Genomic DNA, 27,450 nt, shown 5'->3' on the forward strand with positions numbered 1-27,450 from the left:
ATGCCATGTGTTAGAGGAAGTAAGATGAGGCAGGGTCCAGCTCTCACATCGGGGTTTATTCCTATGTCTGTGATGCCTTTGTTTCTAGGCAGGTCATACCCAGTGAACCAATGTGACGTCCACTGTGACAAGATAACTCCTCAGAAAGCATGTGGACTCTTAAGACGAATAGAAAGTATTTGCCAGCTTCACAGGGAACTTGCCCAACTCAGGTAGCCCAGATCCTCACTGTTCTTGGCCTTTTATGCACAAAAAAAAAAATGTCCTGTTTGACACTCTTTGGTTAGCATGAACAGCTAGCAAGAATCAAAACTATGCAAGCAAAAACCAAGGCTGGTACATTTAGGGACTTTTCCAGATCCTGGAAATACAGATTAGGTCTTTCATGGATTAGGTCCTTGCTCCCTACAGTTCTGATTTCAAAGGTGAGTTCTATGATGTTTCTTAACATGACATCTGCTGTGCTAAGGTCTTGGGGGCTACTAAAGTCTGGGGTCCTTGTACATTACCAGGTCACACCTTGTTCATAGAAACCAAGGAAATACTTGCCCTGTGTGCTGGCTAGTTAGATGTCAACTTGACACACAAACTAGAATTATCTGAAAGAAGGGAACATTAACTGGAAAATGCCTTCATAAGATCTGGCTGTAAGGCGTTTTCTCAATTAGTAATTATCGGGGAGGGTCCAGCCCATTGTGGGTGTGCTATCATCCCTGGGCTGGTAGTCCTGGGTCCTGTAAGACAACAGGATGAACAAGCATTGAGGAACAAGTCAGTAAGCAGCATCCTCCATAGCCTCTGCCAGTTCCTGCCTCCAAGCTCCTGCCCTGTTGAGTTCCTTCAATGAAGAACAGTGCTGTGGGAATATAGGCTGGAGAAGTGACCTGTGCACTCTGGAGGAACTCTGAAGGTCGGGCATGGACACTAGACATTGGATACCTGGGTTGTTTACACCATTGGAGTTTGATTTTTCTTTGTTAATGTTGTTATGGTGCCCTGGTTCTTCTCTCTTGAGTAAGAAAGTATGTAACTTATTTTCCTATTTTACAGGAGCCCATAATTGAGAGACTTTGAACTTTTAAAGAGATTTTGGGTTTTTTAAGAGACTGGATATTTTGAAGAGTCTGACCTTTCAATGCATTTGAATGTGTAAAGACTGGACCTTTTGAAGTTATTTATGTTGTATATTATGATTTTAATATTAATGTGCTACCTTGGGAACAAAGGAGAAAGGAAATGTTCTAATTGAACAGTGGTGTGTTTCTGTCACGTTAACGAGGAGTCGGTTATCCTACCTAGTTTTAAGTCACCTCAACCAGGCTGTAAGATCGGTAGGGAAGACTATGGAGCATTTTCTTAGGTAGTGATTGATGGTTGGGGCAGTGCTCAGCCCATTGTGGGTGGGGCCACCCCTGGACTGTTGTTCCTGGGTTCTATAAGAAAACAGGCTAAACAGAGCTCGAGAAGCAAGCTAGTGAGAGACACCTCTCCATGGCCCCTGGATCAGCTCCCACCTCCAGCTTCCTGCTTGAGTTACTGTCCTGACTTCATTTGACGATTGACTCTGACGTGGAAATGTAAACAAAGTAAACCCTCTGCCCTCCAATTTGCTTTTGGTCATGGTGTTTCATTACTGCAGTAGTCTCCCTAAGACAAATGTTAATGTTAGTTGGTGGTAGGGGTTCTCATTATGAGGATAGCATAGACAGTTAGGGGTTAGCCTTTAGGGCTATGCTTATTGCTAGGGTTTATTTAAAAATCTGTCCCTTTCAAGCTATATTGTTACTATTATATAGCTAGTTAAAGTATTTTTATTTTAGCCTCCTCCCAAGCTCTGTAGCAGAACACATGCTGTGGTCTCCCTTTTTTCTTTGACCTCATGTCCAGAAGATCATAACATTTCCCAGCCTTCTTTCCCCCAAAGCATCCCGTTGTCCCAGCTTCCACCAGCAGCAGGCATTCCCTGGGAACACATCAGCTGAGCAGGCCAGGTGAGTTAACTGAAGACCTTCAGCACTCCCTCATCTCCAAATCCAATTCCCAAGTCTCACCCCTACCTCTGCAACAGGACATCTGCTGCAGCCTTCCTCCACCTTCTCCCACATCTTCTGTGACTCCCAAGACCTTCCCTTCCTACTCCCTCTCTCCACTCATTGTTTTACCCCAGCCCCCAAACCCAGCAGGCACTCCCTGATAACCTACAGGCCACTCCTGCATGGGAAACAGACTGACTGCATATCTTCACCCCGCTCTGTTCCTCCAGATCCAACCCCACAGTGTCATCCCCAGGTCTATAGCAGACCTTCTTAGATGACTACGCTTCCCTTTGCCCCCATTCCAAGGAGACTAAATAAGCAGATCCTGGGGGAACACTCCGTTCTCCTCCTTCCTGTGAACTCCCTCAGACTCCTAGCCTATCCCCATTTCTAAGTGTCAGTTCCCAGTACCCAGAAATACATTGTACCTAGAATCCCCAGTGGCCACATGTATCAGATCCACAGAAAATTTCCTAGCAGGCAACACACTCTTCTAAAACCCAGAGATGAAACAGAAACCAAGAAACAAAACAACCACCCAACAAAGACAAAACCAGATACCAGCACCTAGAACTGTAATCATCCCAAACCCAGATGCCTAGACACCAGTGTGAAAACACAACCAGTAACATCAGGACAATATGTCTCCACTAGAACCCAGCAACCCTACCTCAGCAGGCCCTTACTTTTCCAACATAGCTGAAGCACAAGAAAAAGACCTTAAGAAAGCCTGTGTGGAGATGATAGAGGCCTTTGAAGAGGAAATGCATAAATCCTTTAAATTCAGGAAAACACAAACAGTGGAAGAAAATGAATAAAAGTGTTCAAGACCTGAAATGGAAATAGACTCAGTAAAGGAAACCCAAAGAGGGAATTCTGGAAATGAAAAATGTAGGAATTCAAACAGGAATTACAAAGACAAACTTCACTAACAGAAAACAAGAGATGGAAGAGAGAATTTCAGAGAACTGGACTCTTAGGGGAGTGCCTGGACCCTGCCCTGAGTGAAATGACAGACTCTGGATATCCCCTATGTGGAAGGAAATGGCAATAGGGTGGGAGGCTGGGGGGGATGGTGGGAGGGTGCGGGAGGAGGGGAGGGAGAGGAAACTGGGATTGACATGTAAAACAATCTATTTAAAATTAAAATAATATAAAAATCTTTAAAAAAGAGAATTTCAGGAATTGAAAATTCAATAAAGGAAATGGATACATTGGTCAGTGGAAATGTTAAATCTAAAAAACTCCTGACACAAAAAATCCAGGAAATCTGGGACGTTATGAAAAGACAAAATCTAAGAATAATAGGAATACAGGAAGGAGAATAAACCCAGAACCACTGGCCCAGGGATGGCAACACCCACAATGGGCTGGTCACTCCATCAATCACTAATCAAGAAAATACCTTGTAAGACTGCTTACAACCCAATCTTATGGGGGCATTTTCTTAATTGAGGTTTCCTCCTCACAAATGATTCCAGGTTATGTCAATTTGACATGAAACTATAAAACACACACATGTATGCCATTACCACCACGAAAAACAACAATAAAATAACAGGAACCAATAATTATTGGTCATTGATATCTCTCAACAACACTTGTCTCAATTCACCCATCAAAAGACAGAGACAAGCCAGGCTTTCTAGCGGCAGTCTGCAAGAGGACTTCAGCAATGCCTCCACTCCAAGCAGGGCACTAATATGATCTGTTTCTGAAGAGGAAGCATGGTCCTGCCCAACGCCATGACAGATAAGTGGGACAAGGAGACCCACACGGGGGCTTGGGGCAGTTTGCCCTGGCTCCAAGGAGAAAATACATGCCCACCCATGTATGGCACCGGGCAGACAGGCACTACTATGGTGAGCAATTGTATGGTGTGGTTTGGGGGAGAGGGAAAGAAAAAAGGGGGGTCATGTCCTGTGAATGGGGCATATCTGAAAAGGCAAAATAGGTAAGCGGGCTGAGGTGGGTACTTCGTTGCTACCAAGGGCCATGGTGATGTCTGGGCCTGGGCTGCTGCCAGGGCCAGTGTCTGGGTTCATGGCTCTCATGCAGTCGTGGTCTGTGTTGATGCTGTGGCTCCTGACACCGTCAAAGGCTGAGAGGATAGGGCTGTACAGAGTTGTCTCCCCCACCCCTCACTGACTGCAACACTAGGGAGAACTGATCCTGCCCCTCCCCGGCTAGAATTCAGGAGAGCAAGTCCTACACCTCACCTGGGCAACACAATAGCGCTGACCCTGTTTGCAGGGGCATGGGCAAGCTGGCCCTGAGGGTATAAGAATGGGAGCGCAGGTCGCACCCGCCATGTGGTGGCGTGGGTGAGGGAGAGATGCTCTCCTTCCCTCCACCCCTCCTACCTGCAGGGTCTGACCCAATACCTCACAGCTGCAGCACTCCTGAGAACAGGCCCTGTGCCTCCCCTGGGCAGCACAGCAGAGTTGACAAGGGCACGGTGAGCCATCCCTGAGGACACTAGAGGAGAGCAGCTGGTGCCCCTCCCTCATCTTAGGTGTGTTGGTGGGAGTGAGGGAAAGATGTCCTCCTCGTCCCTACTGCCTTCAGCTGGCAAGGGAGCTGACCCTCCCCTTTACCAGCTGCGACACCCAGGAGAATGGGCCGTGCACCTCATCTGGACAGCACCGCAGAGCTGACCCTGTTGGCGGAGGTGTGGGGGAGCCAGTCCCAAAGTTGTGAGCTTGAGGGTCTGTCAAGCCGCATTGTGGGCAGGGGAGAAAAGTCTCTCCTTATCCTTTGCTCCCAGCGGCCTGCAACAGACTAGGGAGCCGACCTTCCCCCTTAGCAGACACATCACTCAGTTGCACTCAGGAAAGCGGCCATGCCCCTTGCCTGGACAACACAGTAGTGCTGGCCCTGTTAGCTGAGGTGCCAGTGAGCTGGCCTTGAGGGTGTGTGAGAGAAGGATAGCAGACCACACCCCTTCATCTGACATGGAGGAGGGCATCTTGCCCCTGCCACCTGTAATCATATCCCTTCCCCTTAGCAGCTGCGAAACTCAGGAAATTGAGCCCTGCATCTCGCCCGGGCAGCACAGCACAGCTGACTCTATTGACCGGTATGGGTGAACCAGAGCCAATAACGTGAGCATGGGAGATCTGGCCCACCCCTCATTTGCCGTGTGGTGTGGGCAGGGGAGCGATCCCCACCTCCTGACCCCTTTGGAGGGTAGGAGAGCTAGTCCTGAGATCGTAGGAGCAGGGGGGCTTTCCCTGCCCCTCACCAGCTGCAGCATTCGGGAGAACGGCCCAGCACCTTTCTCTGATGGTCTAGATGTGGGAGAGCCGCCCCTGAGGGTGTGAAAGCAGGAGAACTGGCCCTGCCCTTTGCTCCTTGCTGCATAGTGTGAACTAGCCATGGCAACGCCTGAGAGCTCACCCTGGTGGTGAGGATGGGGAAGAGCGGGCTGGCTGACCCACCCTGCAACTACCCAGGCCCAGAGCCAGGGCTATGAGTTGGCCCACTCCAACATCCACCAGATCCGAGATCTGCTGGAGCTCATGAAGGGACCAGTCCTGCAGACCGAAAGCTGCAGGATCTCCAACACAGGGTATCCAACAGCAGGATAAGCAAGAGGAGTCCCCATGAGGGCCCAGCATCAATAGTGTAGCAGAACCAGAGGACTGGAACCAGACCAATGACTCTTTGCAATGAACATTTGCAAGTAAAGATACGTGGATAAAAGGGTTGTTTGTGAGTCTGTGTCACGCTACGGCTTCCATGACGAGATTTTTTCCTTTCCTTTTTCTTTTTATGGGGGGGGGTTTGCAAGGGCAGAGGATGAGTACAAAGAGACAAGGAAATGAATGGAATTGAGATGCATGATGTGACAGCGACAAAAAAATAAGTTAAAAAATTTAAAAGGACACAGAATAATAATAGGGCAAAACCCTGATCCATCTTTTTGCTGCACCCAAGAAATACCTCAATATAAAAAAAAGAAATTTCCTCAGGGTAAGAGATTGCAAAAAGATATTCCAAGTAAATATACCCAAGAAGCAATCTAGTGTAACTAACCATTTTAATATCTAACAAGATAGATTTCAAACAAAAACTAATCAGAAGAGATAGGGAAGGATACCATACACTCAAAGGAAAAATCCACCAAGATGACATTTCAATTCTTAACATCTATGTGCCAAACACAAGTGCTTCCACATTTGTAAAAGAAACACTGCTACAAACTAAACCACACATTGACCCTCACGCTCTGATAGTGGGAGACTTCAATACCCCATTCTCACCAATAGACACAGCATCCAGACGAAAACTAAGGAAATAAATTCTGGAGCTAGCAGATATTGTAAACCAAATGGGCCTAACAAGTATTTACAGAACATTTCATCCAAACACAAAAGATATACCTTCTTCTCTACACCTCATGGAACTTCCTCCAAAATGGACCACAAACTTAAACACAAAAGACATTTCAAAAGTTACAGAAAATTGAAATAATACCCTGCATCCTATCAGAAGATCACAGATTAGAGCTGGATAGCAACAACAGAAAGCTTAAAAACTCATGAGAACAGAACGACTCTAGTGAATGAGAAATGGGTCAAAACAGAACTTAAAAACGTTCTACAATTAAGCAAAAATGAATGTGAAAAATACCCAAACACACGAAACACTATAACAGTAGTTCTAAGAGGCAAGTTCATGGCACTAACTGCCTATATTTAAAAAAATGTGCATAATACCAACTGAATAGAACACCTGAAGTGTCTAGAACAAAAGAAAAAAGAAAGAAGGAAGGGAGGGAGGAAGGAAGAAAGAAAGAAAGACAGAAAGAAATAATGGAATTACACCCAAAAGGAGTAGACAACAAGAAATAATCACTTAGGTAGGAAAATCAAGATAATAGAAAAAATACAAAGACTCAATGAAACAAAGAGTTTACTCTTTGAGAAAATCAACATGATTGTCAAAACCTTATCAAATTAACTAAAAGGCAGAGAAAGAATATCCAAATTAACAAAATCAGAAGTGAAGAGGGGGACATAACAACAGACACTGAGGAAATCCAAAAAATCATAAGGACATACTTTAAAAACCTATACTCCAACATATTAGAAAATCCAAAATAAATGCATAATTTTCTGGATAGGAACAACTCACCAAACTTGGATCGTTGTTAGATAAGCAATGTAAACATATCTATAACCCATAGTGAAATAGAAGCAGTCATTAAAATCTCCCAACCACCTGGTAAATGAGCTGGCTTTTTGGAGCCCTAGCATCATCACGTCCTCGTATAGAAGACGGGACTCCAGGCCACACTGCAGAAATACCACCGCTTCAGATATGAAGCAATTCCCTAGAAACAGACCTGTGACTTATCTGTCAGTTAAAGAGTAGCATAACTGGAAAACTACAGAGTCTGTCAGAAGATAGGCCTGAGCAACAGACAGTAAATTGTAAAAGATAGGCTCAGACCCTGCTGTCGGGTTACCAGGCAACACGGGATGCTTTACCCCTCCCACTGACCTCTTGCCCTACCAGGATCCTTGCAGCTGCAGTACACCCCCTTCCCCCCCCCCCCACTTCCCTACATAAATCCTTTTGAATAAAGTTTGTCAACTTGACAGAATCTTGTCTTGTCATCTGTTTCTCATTTCTCTCTTGTCCCCCATCTCTCTCCTACATGTCCCCAGTCCCCACGTTGCTTGTCCTGTGGGTTGGGGCAAAAAACAGTAAATGTAATCTACTATATAAACAAACTGAAAGAAAAACACACACTATTATCTCATTAGATGCAAAAAAGGCCTTTGACAAAATCCAACCCCCTTTCATGACAAAAGTCTTGGAGAGATTAGGAATACAAGAGATATACTGAAACATATAGTTGATACATAAACATACAGTTGAAACATAAAGTTGATGTAGTCAGCATCAACTTTAATGGAGAGAAACTCAAAGCAATTTCACTAAAATCAGGATCAAGACAAGGCCATTCAATCCATAATGTAGACAGCAACCTACAAAACGGGGAAAGGTTTTTTTTTTTCAGTTTCTTCCTCTTTATTATATATACATAAACACACAAATTTATATAATTCATAGATACAAACATGTCAACTCAGTAAGATATATATGCATATATAGAGAGTGAGAGTGAGACATATTTTGTCTCAAAAATCTGAATTTTCTTTTTTTGTTTTGTTTTATTTTATTTAAATTAGAAACAAGCTTACTTCACATGTCAATCCCAGCTCAAAATGTGGAAAGATTTTTATCAATTCCACATCCAACAGTTTTAGTATCCAAAATATATAAAGAACTTAAGTATCTAGATATCAACAAACCAAATAATCCAATTAAAATGGAGTGCAGATATAAACAGAATTTCCGAAAGAGGAAACTCAAATGGCTTTGGAACACTTAAACAAATTTTCAACATCCTTAGCCATCAGGGAAATGCATATCAAAACTACTTTGAGATTCCATCTTACACCTGTCAGAATGGCTAAGAACAATAACACAAGTGACACCTCATTCTGGCAAGGATATCTAGCAAGGGGAACATTCTTCCATGGCTGGTGGGAGTGCAAATTTGTTCAGCTACTATGGAAATCAATATGGCAATTTCTCAGAAAATTGGGAATTGTTTTACCTCAAGACCCAGCTATACAACTCTTGGGAATATACGCCAAAGACTCTTCATCTTACCACAAGGGACACTTGCTTAATTATGTTCATTGCTGCTCTATTCACAATTGGCAGAAATTGGAAAAAAAACCCTAACCCTACAGTACACAAGAAACAAGTGGGGGTAGCAATTTTAATATCTAACTAATTAGACTTTCAGCTAAAATCAATCAAAAGAGATAAAGGATGTCATTTCATACTCATCACAGGAGACATACATCAAGACGAAGTCTCAATTCTGAACATCTACGCCCCAAATACAAAGGCATCCACATTCATAAAAGAAACATTATTAAAACTCAAATCACACATGAAACCTCACACTTATAGTGGAAGGCCTCAACACCCCATTCTCACCACTAGACAGGACCACCAGACAGAAACTTAACAAAGAAATAAAGAAATTAATAGAAGTTATGACCCAATTGGGTTTCACAGACATCTATAGAACATACCATCCAAACACAAACGAATATACCTTCTTCTCAGCACCACATGTGTTAAGAGAAGCTTTCCTTGAGAGGAGCCTTCCCGCCAGCCTGGTTCCAGAGCCGCTTCAATCCCAAATAAACACACAAGAGGCTATATTCATTATGAAGCTGTTGGCCTTGCTTGTCTCTTACTGGCTAGCTCTGCTTTAAGTAATTACCCCATAATTGTTAATCTAAGTATGTCTCTTACCGGAGAATAGTTCTGGGCTCCTACCCCCATGGCGGTTACATGTTGACTCTCTTGTGTTTCTCCTCCCAGAATCCTCCTGGACTCCTAGCCCCACCTATCTAGATTCCTATTGGCCAGCAGTAATTTATTAACATATACACAGGACTTCCCCAACATCTCCTCTTTTCTGTTTAAACAAAAAGAAAGGTCTTAACTTTAACATAGTCAAATTGTATATGACAGAACAGTTATCAAGTAAGAACACAGTTACAACATTTTGTCTATTAACATTTAGCAAGATCTAAAGAAAATGTCATCCATCCCATCCTTGTAAGTCTAAAGTTCTATATGTAGCTTATCTCTTATCATAACTAAGGAAAACTATAATTATAACTATCTGTCTTCAACTCCATCAAAGACCACAGAAGGATAATATATAAACACTAGGATTGACAGAGGTATCTTACTGCCTGGACAGTCACCCGAAGTTCCTCTGTAATGTTGGGGCATCCATCTTCAGCCCATAGGCCACAATGTGTCTGGAACACTTCTCAGCAAAGCAGGAAATTTCAAACTGTCCATCTGCATTGGCAGTCTGTCAGTCATTTGTCTTTGTCCTGCAGAACGTCTCCTAGACTCTTCCATGAAGCAGGAACCCTGTAAGACTGAGTTCAGCAGTCACTTTTCTGTGGGTCCTGCATGTCCAGATTATCCAACAACAGTCAAACAGTCTAGGCAAGAGCAGTTTCTTGCCCAAATGGCTAATATTGCCACGTTGAAAGCAAACTCCATAACGAGTTTCTTCGATGCCCATTTTCCTCTCAGACATAATTGGTGCTGCCAGGAGCAGACATTTCTCATTGTCAAGAAAAACCCTAAACCATTTAAAATGCCATTTTCTGATGGTCTTTGAGAGGTTTGAAGACTATCTGTCTCAAATACATCTCTATATATCTAGAAAACCTAACTTACCTAACTATAAGATCTGACTCTTATAAATAACTATCTATAGCCTGTATTCAATTATGCATTACGTTTTAAAAGATCAGTATAAGCACAATACTTAATCAAGAGGAGAAATATACATATCACAAATTTGACCTTGAATTTGTATCAATAAATTAAAAACAATACCCATACCATAATTCCCCTTTTTACCATTAAAAGGAGATTGGTTGTGATCATTAACCAATTATAAACAATCCCATTTAAATGAAAACAAAGATTTATAAACAAGATGGGAATTGGGACGTCGCTCATTCCAAACTGCTTCCTGCTGGAAGGGGGCGCTGTTCATACCATGGGGATCATGACAAAACTCAGAAACCTGCATAAGTCCATATTTTCTGGGTCTGTAAAGCTGCATCATCTTAGCTGTTTCGATTGTTGGAACACCTGGTCCACTGCTTCCGGGGGTCTTGGTTCGTCAAACCACAGAAGCCTGGAAGAAATCCTCAGCTTTTTATGTTCTGTGGAAACATAAATTAAAACTCCTTTTCCGAGTAACATATCCTTATACTTAAATTTTGAAGTCAAGGCATTTTCAAAAGATAGAAGTTGGATTAATTCAGCAGCATTTACAATCAAGTGTACTTTAGCAGCTGTTCCTTCCTTAGCAATCAAAAAACTGAAAAACACAATAGCATACAGTATCCAGACTCTCTGTGTATTTTCCATCTTTACGTGGCTTATTTATTTATTATTACTTGATTTCTTTCACTTTTATTTCTTTTTCTCTGAGACAGGGTTTCTCTTTGGAAATCCGCCTGCCTCTGCCTCTGGAGCAATTCCTACCGGCATGCGCCACCACAACGCCAGCTTTTGTATTTATTTACCACTTTGCCGTTTCATTTTCTCTCTCAATCTCATGTATATTTTTAAACACACTGTAAACTTTTAGAGATTTTCTTCATCCAAGTCTGACTTTACTGTAAATCTTTATGTTTTTCTGACCACGTGTCTTATCTGCAAAACCGCGGCTGTTTTAAACTGCCAGTTTTTCCGTCAAGATGGCGGGCGTAAGCGTGACTCCAGCTTACCGCCTCAGTCCATGCTGACATCCAGCAAAAGCTGCCACTTCCAGCTGTACGTACACACCTTTCAATCGTTAGCAGAGTCTCTTAAAACAACCTTGTTGGTTTTTTTTTTTCTTTTTCTTTTTCTTTTTATGCCGAGTCAGGAAGACTCCAGTAAGCGAGCCGTGTGAATCTCGGCTTGTCGCTAGCAAAACAGAGCACACCTGAGAAAAATGCTGCTACCAAAAATCTGTGCTTCTCTCCATTCTTCTGTTTCTAAAATTCCTTTAAAGCTTTTGTCATTCTGCGTGGAAATTCATGATCCCACTCCTGATCACCATTATGTTAAGAGAAGCTTTCCTTGAGAGGAGCCTTCCCGTCAGCCTGGTTCCAGAGCCGCTTCAATCCCAAATAAACACACAAGAGGCTATATTCATTATGAAGCTGTTGGCCTTGCTTGTCTCTTACTGGCTAGCTCTGCTTTAAGTAATTACCCCATAATTGTTAATCTAAGTATGTCTCTTACCGGAGAATAGTTCTGGGCTCCTACCCCCATGGCGGTTACATGTTGACTCTCTTGTGTTTCTCCTCCCAGAATCCTCCTGGACTCCTAGCCCCACCTATCTAGATTCCTATTGGCCAGCAGTAATTTATTAACATATACACAGGACTTCCCCAACACACATGAAACCTTCTCTAAAATTGACCACATACTTGGCAACATAGCAAACCTCAATAAGTACAAAAAAATTGGAATAACCCCCCATATCTTATCAGACCATCACGCTTTAAAGTTAGAATTCAATGACAACACAAATTGCAAAAAACCTACAAACTCATGGAAATTGAAAAATGTGCAATTGCACCATTCCTGGGTCAAGAAAGAAATAAAAAAAAAGAAATTAAAGACTTCCTAGAATTCAATGAAAAGGAAGATACAACATACCCAAACTTACAGGACACTTTGAAAGCAATGCAAAGAGGAAAGTTCATAGTACTAACTGCTCACATGAAGAAATTGGAGAATAGTCACACTAGAGAATTAACAGCACACCTAAAAGTGCTAAAACAACAACAAAAAAGCAAACTCACCCAGGAGGAGTAGATGCCAGGAAATAATCAAATTGAGGGCTGAAATCAATAAAGTAGAAATAAAGAAAACAATACAAACAATGCAACAAAGTGTTGGTTCTTCAAGAAAATCAACAAGATAGACAAACCTTTATCCAAACTTACCAAAAGGCAGAGAGTTAACATGCAAATTAACAAAATCAGAAATGAAAGGGGGGACATAACAACAGACACTGAGGAAATCCAGAGAATCATCAGGTCAAACTTCGAAAACTGTACTCTTCAAAATTTGAAAATTTAAAGGAAATGGACAATTTTCTGGATAGATATCACTTACCAAAATTAAATCAAGAACAGATAAGCAATTTAAATAGACCTATAAACCCTAATGAAATAAAAGTAATCATTAAAAGTCTCCCAACCAAAAGAGGACCAGGGCCAGATGACTTCAGTGCAGAATTCTACCAGGAATTCAAAGAAGAGCTTATACCAATTCTCCTCAAAGTATTCTACCCAATAGAAACAGAAGGGCCATTGCCAAACTCTTTTTATCAGGCTTCAATAACCTTCATCTCCAAGCCACACAAAGACACAACTAAGAAAGAGAACTACAGACCAATATCCCTCATGAACATTGATGCAAAAATACTCAATAAAATACTGGTAAATTGAATTCAACTACACATCAGAAAACTCATCCACCATGATCAAGTAGGCTTCATCCCAGTGATATAGGGATGATTCAACATACGAAAATCCATCAATGTAATTCACCCATATAAACAAACTGAGAAAGAAAAACCACATGTTTATCTCACTAGATCCTGAAAAAGCCTTTGACAAAATCCAACACCCCTACATGATAGAGGTCTTGGAGAGATCAGGGATAACAGGATCATACCTAAACATAGTAAAAGCAATATACAGCAAGCTAACAGTCAACATCAAACTAAATGGAGAGAAACTCAACACGATTCCTCTACAATCTAGAACAAGACAAGGCTGTCCACTCTCTCCATGTCTCTTCAATATTGTACTTGAAGTCCTAGCTAGAGCAGTAAGACAACAAAAGGAAATCAAGGGGATACAAATTGGAAAGGAAGAAGTCAAACTTTCACTTTTTGCAGATGATATGATTGTCTAAATAAGTGACCCAAAAAACTCTACTAGAGAAACTTCTACAGCTGATAAATACCTTCAGCAAAGTGTTAAGATACAAAATTAACTCAAAAAATCAGTAGCCCTACTATATACAGATGATAAATGGGCTGAGAAAGAAATCAGAGTGACATCACCCTTTACAATAGCCACAAGGAGCATAAAATATCTTGGAGTAATGCTAACCAAACAAGTGAAAGACCTGTACAGTAACAACTTTGAGTCCTTAAAGAAAGAAAATACAGAAGAGACCAGAACATGGAAAAATCTCCCATGCTTTTGGATAGGTAGGATCAACACAGCAAAAATGGCAAACTTGCCAAAAGCAATCTACAGATTCAATGCAATCCCCATTACAATCCCAACACAGTTCTTCACAGATCTTGAAAGATCTATACTCAACTTTATATGGAAAAACAAAAAGAGCAGGATAGCTACAACAACCCTGTACAATAAAGGAACTTCTGGAGGCATCACCATCCCTGACTTCTATTATAGAGCCATAGTCCTATAAACAGCTTGATATTGGTACAAAAATAGACAGGTAGGTCAATGGAACCAAATTGAAAACCTTGCTGTTAACCCACACACATACAAACACCTGATTTTTGACAAATAAGCTAAAGTTATACAATGGAAAAAAGAAAGCATTTTCAGCAAATGTTGCTGGCATAACTGGAGACTGACATGTAGAAGACTGCAGATAGATCCATATCTATCACCATGCACAAAACTTAAATCCAAATGGATCAAAGACCTCAACATAAATCCTGCCACACTGAACCTCTTAGAAGAGAAAGTGGGAGGCACCCTTGAACCAATTGGTACAGAAGACCACTTCCTGTACATAACACCAGTAGCACAGACATTGAGATTGACAATAAATGGGACCTCCTGAAACTGAGAAGCTTCTGTAAGGCAAAGGACACAGTCAGCAAGAAAAAATGGCAGCTGACAGAATGGGAAAAGTTCTTTTCCAACCCCACATCTGACAGATGGCTAATTTCTAAAATACATAAGGAACTCAAGAAACAAGTGTCCAAAACACCAAACACATAAGACACACAAGAAAGTGACCTTTGACTTTTTTCCAATATGGGCAATCACAGCTATGAGCTTTTTCCCCTAGAACTTACTTTTCTGCATCAGCTTCTGTTTTCATTAAATTTAACTCTAGAATTTTTAAAGTTTCTTCCCTACTTTCTTGAAGACCTACTATTTATTTTGAATATTTATTGTTCCAGTTCTCATTTTTCAAGTTTCTGTAGATAACCTTGTTATTAATTTCTAGATTTATTCCATTATAATCTGTCAATGAATAGAGTTGTTTCAATTGGTTTGTATTTGTTAAGAATCACATTAAGAAACTAGCAAAGAACACTCATACCACTAGGCGCTAAAAAGTCAAGAATCTAACAAATTCACACACAGAACTCAAGTAAATACAGAAACAATAGCCCCATGAAGAGAGTTTTAACGAAAAAGTACTGAAGAATTTTTACAAACTTCCTGTATTTAATCTTCTTGCAACACAGGATGTAGCAACTACCAAGGACCACCGGAAAAACTTTGCCCTGGACTCCAGAAGCCTCTGCAACCAGCCATATGCCCCACCTCTCCAGTTCCCCTCCCCCCAGCCATCACGGACCAGACCGTTGAACCCTCCTGGAAAGAGAACAAGGCTAGAGGCCACTGTGAGCTCTTGTGTTTTCGGTGAGGAGATGAGAACTATGGGCTCCTATATGGTTTTGAAATGAATTCAAAGTTGTGATTTTGTAAGTGACTCTAAAATCCAGATGTTCAGACTCCAGGGAAAGGGGGGATTTTGTTTATACGTAACAAAAAGTAAAGTTCGGCCACCCTTAAGACCCAAAGGACCAACGGTGTCCCTAACTTGGATTGTACGATGAGTGTTCGTAAGTGTGTGAGTAAACAGCTAAAAACATACCATGGAATTTCTTTGGGGTGAGGGAGAAAGTGAGCTTCCACAAATTGCCTATGTTTATTGTTATTTTATTTTTAAAATAAGATACTACTCAGTGAGCAAAGTGTTTGTTCGTCAAACATAAAGACCCGAGCTTGGGTCCCCAGAACTCGTATAAAAACGCCAGGCATGGTGATGCTATTGGCGTCCCAGCACTAGAAGGCTTGGGCAGGAGGATCTTAGACTCAAAGGCTACTAAGTCTAGCCACGGTGCACTCAAGGTTCAAGAGACAGCGCCTTTAAAAATAAGGTAGAGGGTTCAGCGGGATCAGCAGTTAGGAGTGCTCTGTGCTGTTGCTGCAGAGAACTGGGGTTGGTTCCCAGCATCCACTTGTTGGTTCACAACTGCCTGTAACTCCAGTTTCAGCGGAGTTGCAGTTCCAATGCTCTCTTATCATCTCCCGGCCACTAAGCATGCACGTGGTACAAAGACCTACATCCAGGCATTCACACTACAGGAAAATTAAAAAATAGAGAGCTGGAGAGAAGGTGTGGTGGCTAACGGCACTTGTTGCTCTCCCAGGATTCACACGCTGCGTTCTCAGCATTGACTGACACGGTGGCTCACAATCATCCTTAACTCCACTTCCAGAGAATCTGACACCTTCTTCTGCCTCTGCAGGCACCAAGCACACATGCGACGCCTACACTACATCAGGGGAAACATGAATACAAAATAAGTATTTTTAAGTAATTAAGGAGGGGAACAATATATAAAAACATCAGTCTGACCTCTGGCCTTCGCATGTGCTCATGTATGTGTATATACCACATACATGTGTACACGCACACACAAATGTTTGAAAGATTCAAAATTATCAATTTTAGCAAGAAATGGAATGATAATACGGATTTCTCTGCCTTTAAAAACAGTTGGAGCTACTACATCCACAGCATATTATGAAACACTACGATGTGGAGTCAGAATCCCTGGGTTGAAATTCTCATTTAGCCACTGATCAGCAGAATAACTTGAGTAATTAATCCGGGCTTTCTCTTTTTAACTTTTTTATTCACTGATTGGTGGGTGAGGGGAGGGCGGGACATGAGCTTACTACATACCACATGTGCAGAGGTCCTGGGGATTGAATTCAGGTCCTCAGGTTTGGCAGCTAGTGAGTGCATTTACCTGCTAAGCCATTTTGCTAGCCCAGGACCCCAGGAATTTTTCTAATTTAGTTCTTCATGATGTAACTCGTGTTATCTACCTCACAATTCTTTGAGGAGTGAAATGAATTCAACACATGCCCCCTGCTTAGGATAATGCATAACAATTGCAGAGCAGGTCCTGAGAAAGCCAAAAATCAGTTTAAAAACGTTCCTCCACATAAGACTCAAGTACTATTCTCCAAATTGAGTTTAATAATCATAAAAGCTTACTTTATTAAAAATGACAATAACAACAAAGCACCTGATTTATGTCTATTTAATAGTGAAGGTAACATTGTTTTCCTCTTGCTTAGACTGTAAGTTTGATCTAAATTTGTTATATTATTAGTAATACTGGCCCTTGTCCCTCAATGTTGCTCTTTCCATTACGGGCATATCACCCTTGCATCGTCTTTCAATAGTTTGTAAATATTATCAGCAGGGAAAATAAAGAAGTTATCCATTTATGGAATTACTTTTAAATGGTTTGTAAACTTTATGAACAAGATAAATAAAAATGTGACTTTATATAAAGTGATACAGGTACAGACCCGCTTCTGTGTTTTACAGATTTACTATTTGTCTTAAAATGAGTTTACACTTTGAGAATCCAAAAGAGCAACACTGAAGAAAACAGTGTAAGCTGCTGTAACAAAAGAAATATTTCTTTAAAATACTTTATAAAGTGCGAAGTCATGTATCAAATAAAGGGAAGCTTCCAGGGATGTGAAGGGAAAGAAGAAAACGAAGAATAAAAGATTATAGAGTAGATGAATATGATAACTACATATATATGTATGTATATATGCATTATAGAAATGTGATGATTAACCCCTTAATTTTGTACTGCTAATATACACTAATATAGTAATATTAAAAGATAAATTATAAAAGATAAAGTGAAAAGAGAGAATTTTTTCATTTTTTAATTTAAATTAGAAACATGTCAATCCCAGCTCCCTCTTCTCCTCCCTGTCCTCCCCACCAGGTCACCCAGCCCCTCTCCCAATCCCCACCCCTATGCCTAGGGAGAGAGGGTGAGGCCCTCCATGGGAGATCTCCAGATTCTGTCATTTCATCCAGGGCAGGGCCTAGCCCCTCCCACAAGAGTCCAGGCTGAGAGAGCATCCTTCATTGTGGCAAGGGCACCTAAAGTCCATTTGTATGCCAGGGATGAATACTACCCAAGGCCCCATAGATTGCCTAGGCCTTCTCACTGACACCCACATTCAGGGGGTTCTGGATCAGTCCCATGCTGTCCTCCCAGCCATCAATCTGGGGTCCAAGAGCTCCCCTTGTTCAGGTCATCTGTCTCTGTGGGTTAAACCAGCCCAGTCTTGACTCCTTTGCTTACCAGTCCTCCCTTTCTGTCACTGGGTTCCAGGAGTTTAGTTCAGTGTTTAGCTGTGGATGTCTGCCTCTGATTTCATCAGTCACTAGATAAAGGTTCTATTTCCCAGACTCTCTGGAAGTGGGATTGTAGGCTGGCACTCCCCTGATTCATGTCTAAAATCTATATATGAGTGAGTATATACCATGTTTCTCTTTTTGTGACTGGGCAAACCTCACTCAGGATGGTTTCTTCTAGTGCCATCCATTTGCCTGAAAATTTCAAGATTTCATTGTTTTTTTCTGCTGAATAGTACTCCATTGTGTAAATGTATCACATTTTCTGAAAAGAGAGAATGTTGTTATGTGAAGTCATTTAACTTTTAAAATGAGATCAAGAAACACTGTCTCATGGGTAATTTCATTCTGCCAAAACATCAATTCTTTTCAGAAATCCCTGTGTTTCTAATTACATAAAAGGATGGACATTTGCCTCTTCTGTACTGATACTATGGGGTGGATATATTGCATTGAATTGGTATGACTTATTTTAAAGGTCAAAAGGAAAACCCACCTGCTATGGAAGATTTTGATGACCTAACTCAGTCATCTGAAACATCCTCAGAGTATGGCAAGTTTCCTTGCTCTAATTATGAAGCTACACTAAAGCTAATTGAACATCTTAGCCTGGAATGCAAAGGTAAGCCCAACATGTGCAGAAGAGCAACAGCTGTATACATTGCTCAGCACTGCACCCCAGAGCACTGCTGTATCTTAATGCGTGGCAGAGGCATGCTATATAGTTTAAGGAGGATGGGAATCATACACAGTCAGCCAGACATTTTATTATTCCTACTGTATTTTCCTCAGTGTGTTCGGTCTGCCTGTGTTTTTAAAGCCACATTCTCCTGAGTGATTACTATGATTGAGTCAGGTTATCTTTGTCTCCATCTGGAAACCTTGGAATGCTTTGGGATTGTTTCCCTGCTAAACTTGAGACCATGGTCTACTTCACAACCCTAACATTGAACTACATCCTTAAACTTAGTAAGATATTTTGAAAGAGCAAGAATTAAGATTTTTATAAAATCCAATTTGTGTTTTGTTAAGTTATGGGTTTTGATTTGGGGTCATATCTAATAAATCATCTAGGTCAGACTTTTTCTAGAAGTTTGAAGTCCATTTTGAGTTTATTTTCATACCAAGTTCATTTTGTGGCATGGATATCCTGTTGTTCTTGATCCTGTCTGTCTGTCTGTCTATCTATCTATCTATCTATCTATCTATCTATCTATCTATCATCACTGTTTAATATATGTGTGTTCATGTATGAATATTTCTATATTTTTATCAGTTTTATCTGTATTTTAGATATAATAAAATAATATTCACTTTGTAAAATAGCATTTTATTTTAACTAACACATAGGAGAGTATCTTCACTCATATTTATGGGGCTCAGTGCAGCATTTTAATACACATGCACAATGTATAATTATGAAAACATTGCTTTTCTATATCTATAACCTCAAGCATTTGTCACTTCTTTGCTGTCAGAACACCAAAAATTCTCTCTACTGGCTATTTTGAAATACTCAATGTTAGACATAGTTATCCTATTGTCTTAAGTGGGCGCAAAAGTGACTCTTCTCATTCAACTCCTTCATGCCCCTTTATATGCTTTCTACCCTTGTTCAGCGTAAGAATGAGTGAATGTGACAGCATACAGTCTTTCATATACAAAACATACTCATCTATATTTCCATATTGGTTTCCCCATGATTCAGATCCTGGTAGCCTACTGAAAATCCGAGATACAATTCATTCATATAAAAGGCTAATACAACTTAAAGATAGTCACTGCAAAGCACTTGCAGGAAAACTTGGAACTATGGAAAATGAAGTGACTGGACTACATAAGAAGCTCTCAGAAGCAGAACATGAAAAAATAAAGCAGGAACAAGAGCTCAGCAATTTAAGGTACGACATCTCAGTGCTAAAAATGTCTGAGGGCATAAAGCAAAAGATACCCAGCCTACAAGCCACAAACTCCAGAGAAGCTAGAACCCTCTCCCAAAAACAGATGGAAGCAGATGCAGAAATCCATAATTAACCATTGGGCCAACCTTCTGGAGTACAATCTAAATGGGGGAGGAGTGATAATATGAACAAAGGAGTCAAGACCATGAAACCCATGGAATCAACTGGCCTGAGCTAGTGAGAGATCACTGACACAGGTCTGACAAATAGGAAACTTGCATAAGACCAAACTAGACTCCCTTATATAGGTAACAATGGTGTGACTGGGACAATGTATGAGGACACTGGAAGTGAGTCCAAGACCTAACACTAATGCACAAACTGACTCAGTGGAAACCATTCTATACTGAGAGATACCTTGCCCAGCCTAGACACAGGGGTGTGGGGGTGGAGATGTGCCTTGACCCTGCCTCAACAAGATGATGGGACAGATTTAGCAGACTTTCTAGGGGGGAGGCTCTCCGAGGAGCAGATGGGAGATGGGTTGGGGGCAATGGGGGAAGCAGAAGGAGAGGAGGGAGGTGGAACTGGGATTGGAATGCAAAAAACAAATTAATGAAAAAAAGTCTGAGGGTTAGAGGCTATAGCTTAGTGGTAGAATACTTTGCCTAGCATATGTAAGGCCCTAGGTTTTATCCACATGACTATAGCAGGGGGGTCTACAGCAGGGGAAATCAAATTTTGAGTTGGTTGTAGTAGGGTGTATAATTCCAGCACTTGGGGAGCATAGGAAAGTCAATCTCAAATTCAAGGCCAAAGGCTGTCTGGGCTACATAGGGAAACACTGTTGAATTTGAGGAAGAGAAGAAACACAGGAGGGAGAGGAGGACGAGGAGAAAAGGAAGGAGGGAGAGGAGGAGAAGAAGAAAACAGCAGCAGAGGCAGCTCTTTTAGTCTTGTGAAATATGAAATTTTGACATTGACACAAAAAGTGAGCAATCACCTCAAAGGGAATAATAGTTTATTCGGAAGCCAAATGTAAGTAGCCATGGCCCAAAATACCAACATGGTCACAATTTTGTGGACTTTTTATAGTAAAAGAAAAGAGAAAGTCTTAAATTAAGGTGTTTTTATTTATTCTCTTCTCATGCAACACATCCCAACTGCAGCCTCCCCTCCTCCCAGTTCTCCCCCTCAGTCTCTCCTCTCCTCCAGATCCACTGCTCCCCTCCCTCCCTTCAGAAAAGAACAGGCCTAGGCACAATTTGACTAGGCACAAACTCTCATATTAAGGCTGGACAAGGCAACTCACTAGGAGGAAAAGGGTCATAAGAGCAGGTATAAGAGTCAGGGACACCCCCACCCATTTGGTATCTGTTGTAGATCAAGATGCAATCTGCTAACATACTTAGCCTTTGGGTTGGAGTCCACTGTTACCTTTTGAAAATGATCTCATCTAATAGTCAGGGATGTTCACTCAAACAGATGGACAATACATGACTGATCAGGAAGCTGAAGACAGCCCACAATGTGCAACTTCCAAGCTCTCCACAATTGCAGACTTGTAAGTCAGTCAGATGTAGGTTTTGGAGAGAGAGAGAGAGAGAGAGAGAGAGAGAGAGAGAGAGAGAGAGAGAGAGAGAGAGAGAGAGAGAGAGAGAGAGAGAGAGAGAGAGAGAGAGAGAGAGAGAGAGAGAGAGAGAGAGAGAGAGAGAGAGAGAGAGAGAGAGAGAGAGAGAGAGAGAGAGAGAGAGAGAGAGAGAGAGAGAGAGAGAGAGAGAGAGAGAGAGAGAGAGAGAGAAAGTGAATTAAGGCATTACGGGAGAAATTCCTGAGTTATACCACATAATGTAGCCCTGGTGATTCTGATTATTTCTTCTCTTCTTTGTTTTCATCTTCTGTATCTAACATAGTATGTACATGTGACATATAATAGGAGTATCATACTCAAAGTTAAAACCAAGACACAGTATGGCCCCACAAAGTAAAGGCAGATGAGATAAAAAGAAATGTAAACTAACCAAAGTTACATTTTATTTAGATCAATTATATATTTCCCCTGTATATGCAGTTAATTGTACTCTATGAAATACTTTATTTGGTGTTTATTATATTTGAAATGGTTTCTAATCTTTTATCTTTTAAGTTTTGTATTTTAGCCAGTTTGATTTTGTAGTTATAATTTCATGAGTAGTGGCTATTTTTACTTTTAGAAAAGACTGAACTTTGATATATAAATTATTATAATTTTAGCTGTCCAATTATTTAGTTGAAGTAGATTTCAGTGTGTGAACTCCCATGAGGGAAGAAGAGAACTGAGCAATGTGAATTCCTTTTAATACCACACACGTTTGAGGTGAGAAATTAAGAGTTCATCTCTTCAAAGTGTGTAGCAAAGAGGTGGTCAGAGCAAGCCTGAGCTGAGCAGAAGGGAGTTTCTGTGTGATGTCCTGGTTTTAGTTCTTATTTCTCTCGTTTTCCATCTCCTAGGAGCTCACTGTGAAAACTCAGTAACCAATTCTGAATTTTTAGTTAACATGTTTATAACAATGTATACTCTCTCCCTTAGATGACTCATATACTAATTTTTCATTTCATTTATTATAATTGTGGGGTACATGTGTGTATGTTTGTGTGTGCACACAGGTTTGCATGCCCCTCCCCCGTGTGTATAGGCATGCGTTGCAACAGCTGTGGCAATCCCAGGACACCTTCAAGTAATTGTTCTCACCTCCAATTGTAAAATCTGTGAAACAAAGTCAGTCATCAGATTTACTTGGCAAAACTTACTGATTTACCTCAGTATATCTAGCTATTCAGTTTTTTTCAATTCTAGCATAAAACATAATTTTGTTGGCTCATCGTAATCTGTGATTCACCCTAATAAGATATCACAATTTCCAGGTTTTAAATTTTTATTTTACTTTTTTTAACCTAAATTGCAGGCATTTATTAGTTGAGTTTAATCTTCTTTTTCATTTTTATATACAACCTAATCGGGTTAAAAATCTATGAGGCCAAATGCTACAGCTAGCAAAGCCAGCACTTTGACATTTGTGGCATTTCTAATTTGGAAGTGTTCCTTCTTTGGGGACAACACATCAACTTATAAACTTCTCAAATCCATAACATAGCATTTACTATATATATATATATATATATATATATAGTTATACACACATAAACTTGCTGGTTCCCTTTACAAGTGTATTTAGGGTAGATTTCTTGGGATTGGATAGTCTACCAGACGTACCATCCCTGAAGAAAACTAATTCTCCCTGGATTAACTACTGTAGTTCTTCATCTAAGGGTGAGGCCTTGTGAGACTTCCCCCATTCATGGTACCATGCCAACTGGTGGTATTATTATGTGGGTTTTGTTTAGGCAACCCTATTATTGGGACTTCATGGGTGCAGTCTCCCTGTCATATAAAGAGGATGTTATCTCACAGCAGACTTTCTGGTTCAAACATTTTCATACCCCCTTTTCTATGATGTTCCCTCTACCTTCATTGTAAGAATTGTGCTGAAGATTTTTCAATTGGTGTTAGGCACCCCCACGGTTTTCTGCATTTTGACCAGTGGTGGATTTTTGTGATGGCCTCATCTGTTACAAAAAGAAGCTTCTTTGATGAAAGTTATACTTATTTTTGAATAAAAGGATAAGTATTAAGAATGAAGATAGAAGTTGTATTGGTTTAGAGAACGTCCTGGCTAGTCTTATGTCACCTTGATGAAAGCTAGAGTCAGCAGAGTCAATTGAGAAAAGTCCATAAGATCATTAGGCTGTAGGCATTTTGTTGACTCCTTCTGGGAGCCCTTACCCATGAGGAGCAGTGGACTGGGGGTAGGTTGCGGGGAGGTAAGAAAGCATGGGAGGAGGGGTGGTTGGAATGTAAAATGAAGTTCAAAAGAACAAATAAATACATAATATACAAATAAATAAATAAATATATCAGGCTATAGGCAGGCTTGTGGGGCATATTCTTAATTAGTGATTGATGGGAGAGGTCTCATCCCATTGTGGGAGTACACAATATCCTGCACTTGACCTTGGATAAAAACCCCCAGTCTAGTTTCTTCCTGGCTCATCTCCACCCGAGGGTGGTGTGATATCCTCCATCGTGACCCACAGAGCACTTCCCACGCCCACTGTGAAACCTCCCCTGCTTTCCAAGGACCACTTGCCAAACTGAAGAATTTCCCACAAACCTGTGAAAATCTAACCCTAAAGAAAGTTTACTCTTTCCGCATTTACCTAGCTGGTATGGGGACATTTCTGACATTCCATTTGCACATCAGCACAGAGCAGCCTCAATATTGAACTTCAAGCACCATTCAGATGGTCACGACAGGACAAGCTATGGTAATTGCAAATAAAGATCCAAAAACTCACTCTACAAAGGCAAGGCCAGGTACCCACACCAAGACACACTAACAATAGCCTGACTCCAGAAATCTATCTCTCACCCCCACAAAAGAATGTGAACAACAAAGGCAATATGTGTGTGTCCTCTACAAATTAGAACATTCATTGCACTCCAATGATTTCAAAACTGCAATTACAAGTATGTCCAATGAAAGTTCAGTGTATTTGTGTGTCCACAATCTCCTTCTCTATGTATTTGTTGTTGATGTATAGAAAAGCCACCAATATGTGCAAAATCATTCTGTATCCTGTTACATTGCTGAATTTATTGTTTCTAGAAAATTTCTGGTAGAATCATTCAGATCTCTAGCATATAGTACCATTTCATCTACAATTAAGGATACTTTGACTTTGTTCTCTGTTTTGTATCCCTTTCATTTCCTTCTCTTGCCTTATTGCTCCAGCTAGAACTTCAAGAACAACATTGAAAAGGAGTGGAATACTGCACATTTCTGTCTCATTCTTGACTGTAGTTGAATTGCTTCAAACTTTTCTCCATTTAGGATGATGTTGAGTGTGTGTTTTTCATATGTAGATTTTATTATGTATGCTCCATCTCGCCCTACACTATCTAAGACTTTTATAATTAAGGGATGTTGGATTTTGTCAAAGGCTTTTTCTGCTTCTATTGAGAAGGTCACATGATTTTTGTAAAAGTCCATTTACATGGTTCATTATATTTATTGACCTGTGTATGCCAAAACATACTTGCATTTCAGGCATAAAGGCAACTTGGTCATTGTGCATAATTTTTTGATGTACACCTTTCTTCTGTATGAATGTATTTTTTATTGAATGATTTTGAGTTTTAGCATAAAATCAAGAATATTGGCCTATAGTCTTCTTTTTGCTGTGTCTTTACGTGATTCAGGTATTGGGTCGATACTGGCTTCATAGAAGGATTTTGGAAGTGTTCCTTCTGTTTCTTCATTGTGAATAGTTTAAGAAGGGCTGGTGGTAGATCTTCTTTGAATGCCTGGTAGAAGTCTTCTGTGAACACATCTGGTCCTGAACTTTTCCTAACTGGAAGGCTTTTATGATTATTTCAATCTCTTCATTTTTTCAGGGCCTGTTTATGTTGTTGGCTTCTTTTTTATTTAATTTTGGTGGTTTTGATGAATCTAGAAAATTATTTCTTTGAGATTTTCTAGTTTCATGGAACACAAGTTTTTAAAATATTCACATATAAAATATTCTGCATTTCTTTGGTGTCTATTGTAATGCTCATTTCTGAGTGTTAATTTGGGTATTCTCTTCCTTTTTTGGTTAGTTGGGCCAACTGTCTGTCAGTTTTATTTATCTTCTCGAAGAACTAGCTCTTAGAATTGTTGGTTCTTTGTATTGTTTTCTTTGTTTTTATTTTATTTATTTCAGCTCTGGTTCTTATTATTTCTTGAAATACAGTAGGTTTGGACTTGGTTTGTTCTTGGTTTTTCCATCTCTTTTTGTTATACCATTAAACTATTTATTTGTGCTCTTCCTGGTTTTCTAATGTAGGAACTTAGAGCTATAAGTTTCCCTTGTGTGGCTGCTTTTAAGTTGTCCCCGAGGTTTACATTTTCACTTAGTTCCAGAAAAGAATTTTGATTTCTTTTTTACTTCTTCTTTGGCACATTCATTGTTTCATAATTAATGAATATTCATGGCATTGTGTACTTACCAGTGATATTTTGTTTTGTTTTTGTTTCTGTTTTTGCTGTCAACTTTAAGATCATTGCACTGTGGAAGGATAGGACACAATTAGTGATTTTAATCGTTTTTAATATTTAAATATTTTTTGTGTCAATTTGTGGTCTGTTTTATAAAAGCTTCCATGTACTGCTGGGGACAATGAGAATTCTTTGGTGTTTGGATAGAATATGCTATAGATATCTGTTAAGTCCTTCTGATGTATGAGGCCGATTAATTTTGATGTTTTTCTGTTTTTTCTTGTCCAGGTAACCTGTATATTGGAGAAAGTGGAATATTGAAATCACCTATTATTAATGGATTGATATTAATTCATGTCTTTGATTTCAGTTATAGATTTTTTTCCCTGAGGTTGGGCACTTCTTGGGTTTGGTGCATATATGTTTAGTAATGTCTTCTTGTTTATCTGATTTGGATAAAGTTTCTGTTACCTCTTCTTCTTGGTTTCATTTGAAGTCTATTTTGTCAGGTATTATAACAGTGACACCTGCTTGCTTCCCAGTCCCATTTTATTGGAATAGTTTGGTCCAGTCTTTTACCCCATCTTTAAAGACAATGGCTGTCTTTAAAGCTAAGATATGTTTCTTATAGGTAGCAGACAGGTGGGTTTTGTTTCTTCATCAATTCAGTCAGTCTGTGTCCTTTGATTGGAGAGTTGAGACAATTGACATTTCAAGTTATTATTGAAATGTGTGTGTGTGTGTGTGTGTTGGTTGTGATCATGTTGTTGATTTTTGGTGTTGTTGTTTGTATTCTCAGCAGTATTTTTGTTTTAGCAATTATGACTTTGTATTCCTTCCCACAGTGTCTCTCCTATGTCCATCCTCTCTAGCCTGAAATAATGCTTCCTGTATTTTCTTCAGGTTTGATTTGTTAGATATACATTTTATAGGCTGTTTATACCATGGAAAGTTTTTCTTTCTCTTTTATTCATGGTAGTTTTGATAATATATTAGTCTAGGTTTGTTGTCATTGGTTTTTAGGACTTGGTATGCATTGCTCTAGACTCTTGGGCTTTCGAAGTTTTCATAGAGAAATTGGCTGCATTCTGATGGATTTCATTTATGTGTGACTTGCATTTTTATCTTGTAGCTTTCAAGGAACTTTTTTTGTTCTTTAATGTTTTAACAATGGCATGCTGTGGGGATTTTCTTTCTGGTCTTGTCTATTTTGTGTTTGGAGTACTTCTTATATTCATATGGGTGTGTCTTTTCTTAGTTTGGGAACATTTTCTTCTACGAGTTTGTTGAAGATATGGTCTATGCCATTGACTTGGGATTCTT

General features: G+C 40.1%; 1 protein-coding gene across 1 annotated transcript in view; it reads left to right on the top strand.

Moving 5' to 3' along the window:
• Nucleotides 1-18,636: 18,636 nt before the first annotated feature.
• The window catches only part of LOC101843307 (ankyrin repeat domain-containing protein 26-like), a 38,733-nt gene continuing 29,919 nt past the window's right edge, over nucleotides 18,637-27,450 (top strand). The window contains exons 1-2 of the mRNA XM_040754500.1: nucleotides 18,637-18,771; nucleotides 19,858-20,050. Coding sequence (XP_040610434.1) covers nucleotides 18,651-18,771; nucleotides 19,858-20,050 — 314 coding nt within the window. The 5' untranslated portion in view covers nucleotides 18,637-18,650. The remainder of the gene's footprint in view (nucleotides 18,772-19,857; nucleotides 20,051-27,450) is intronic.

Source organism: Mesocricetus auratus, unplaced genomic scaffold (assembly GCF_017639785.1).
Source record: "Mesocricetus auratus isolate SY011 unplaced genomic scaffold, BCM_Maur_2.0 Super-Scaffold_100011, whole genome shotgun sequence".
Lineage (NCBI taxonomy): Eukaryota > Metazoa > Chordata > Mammalia > Rodentia > Cricetidae > Mesocricetus > Mesocricetus auratus.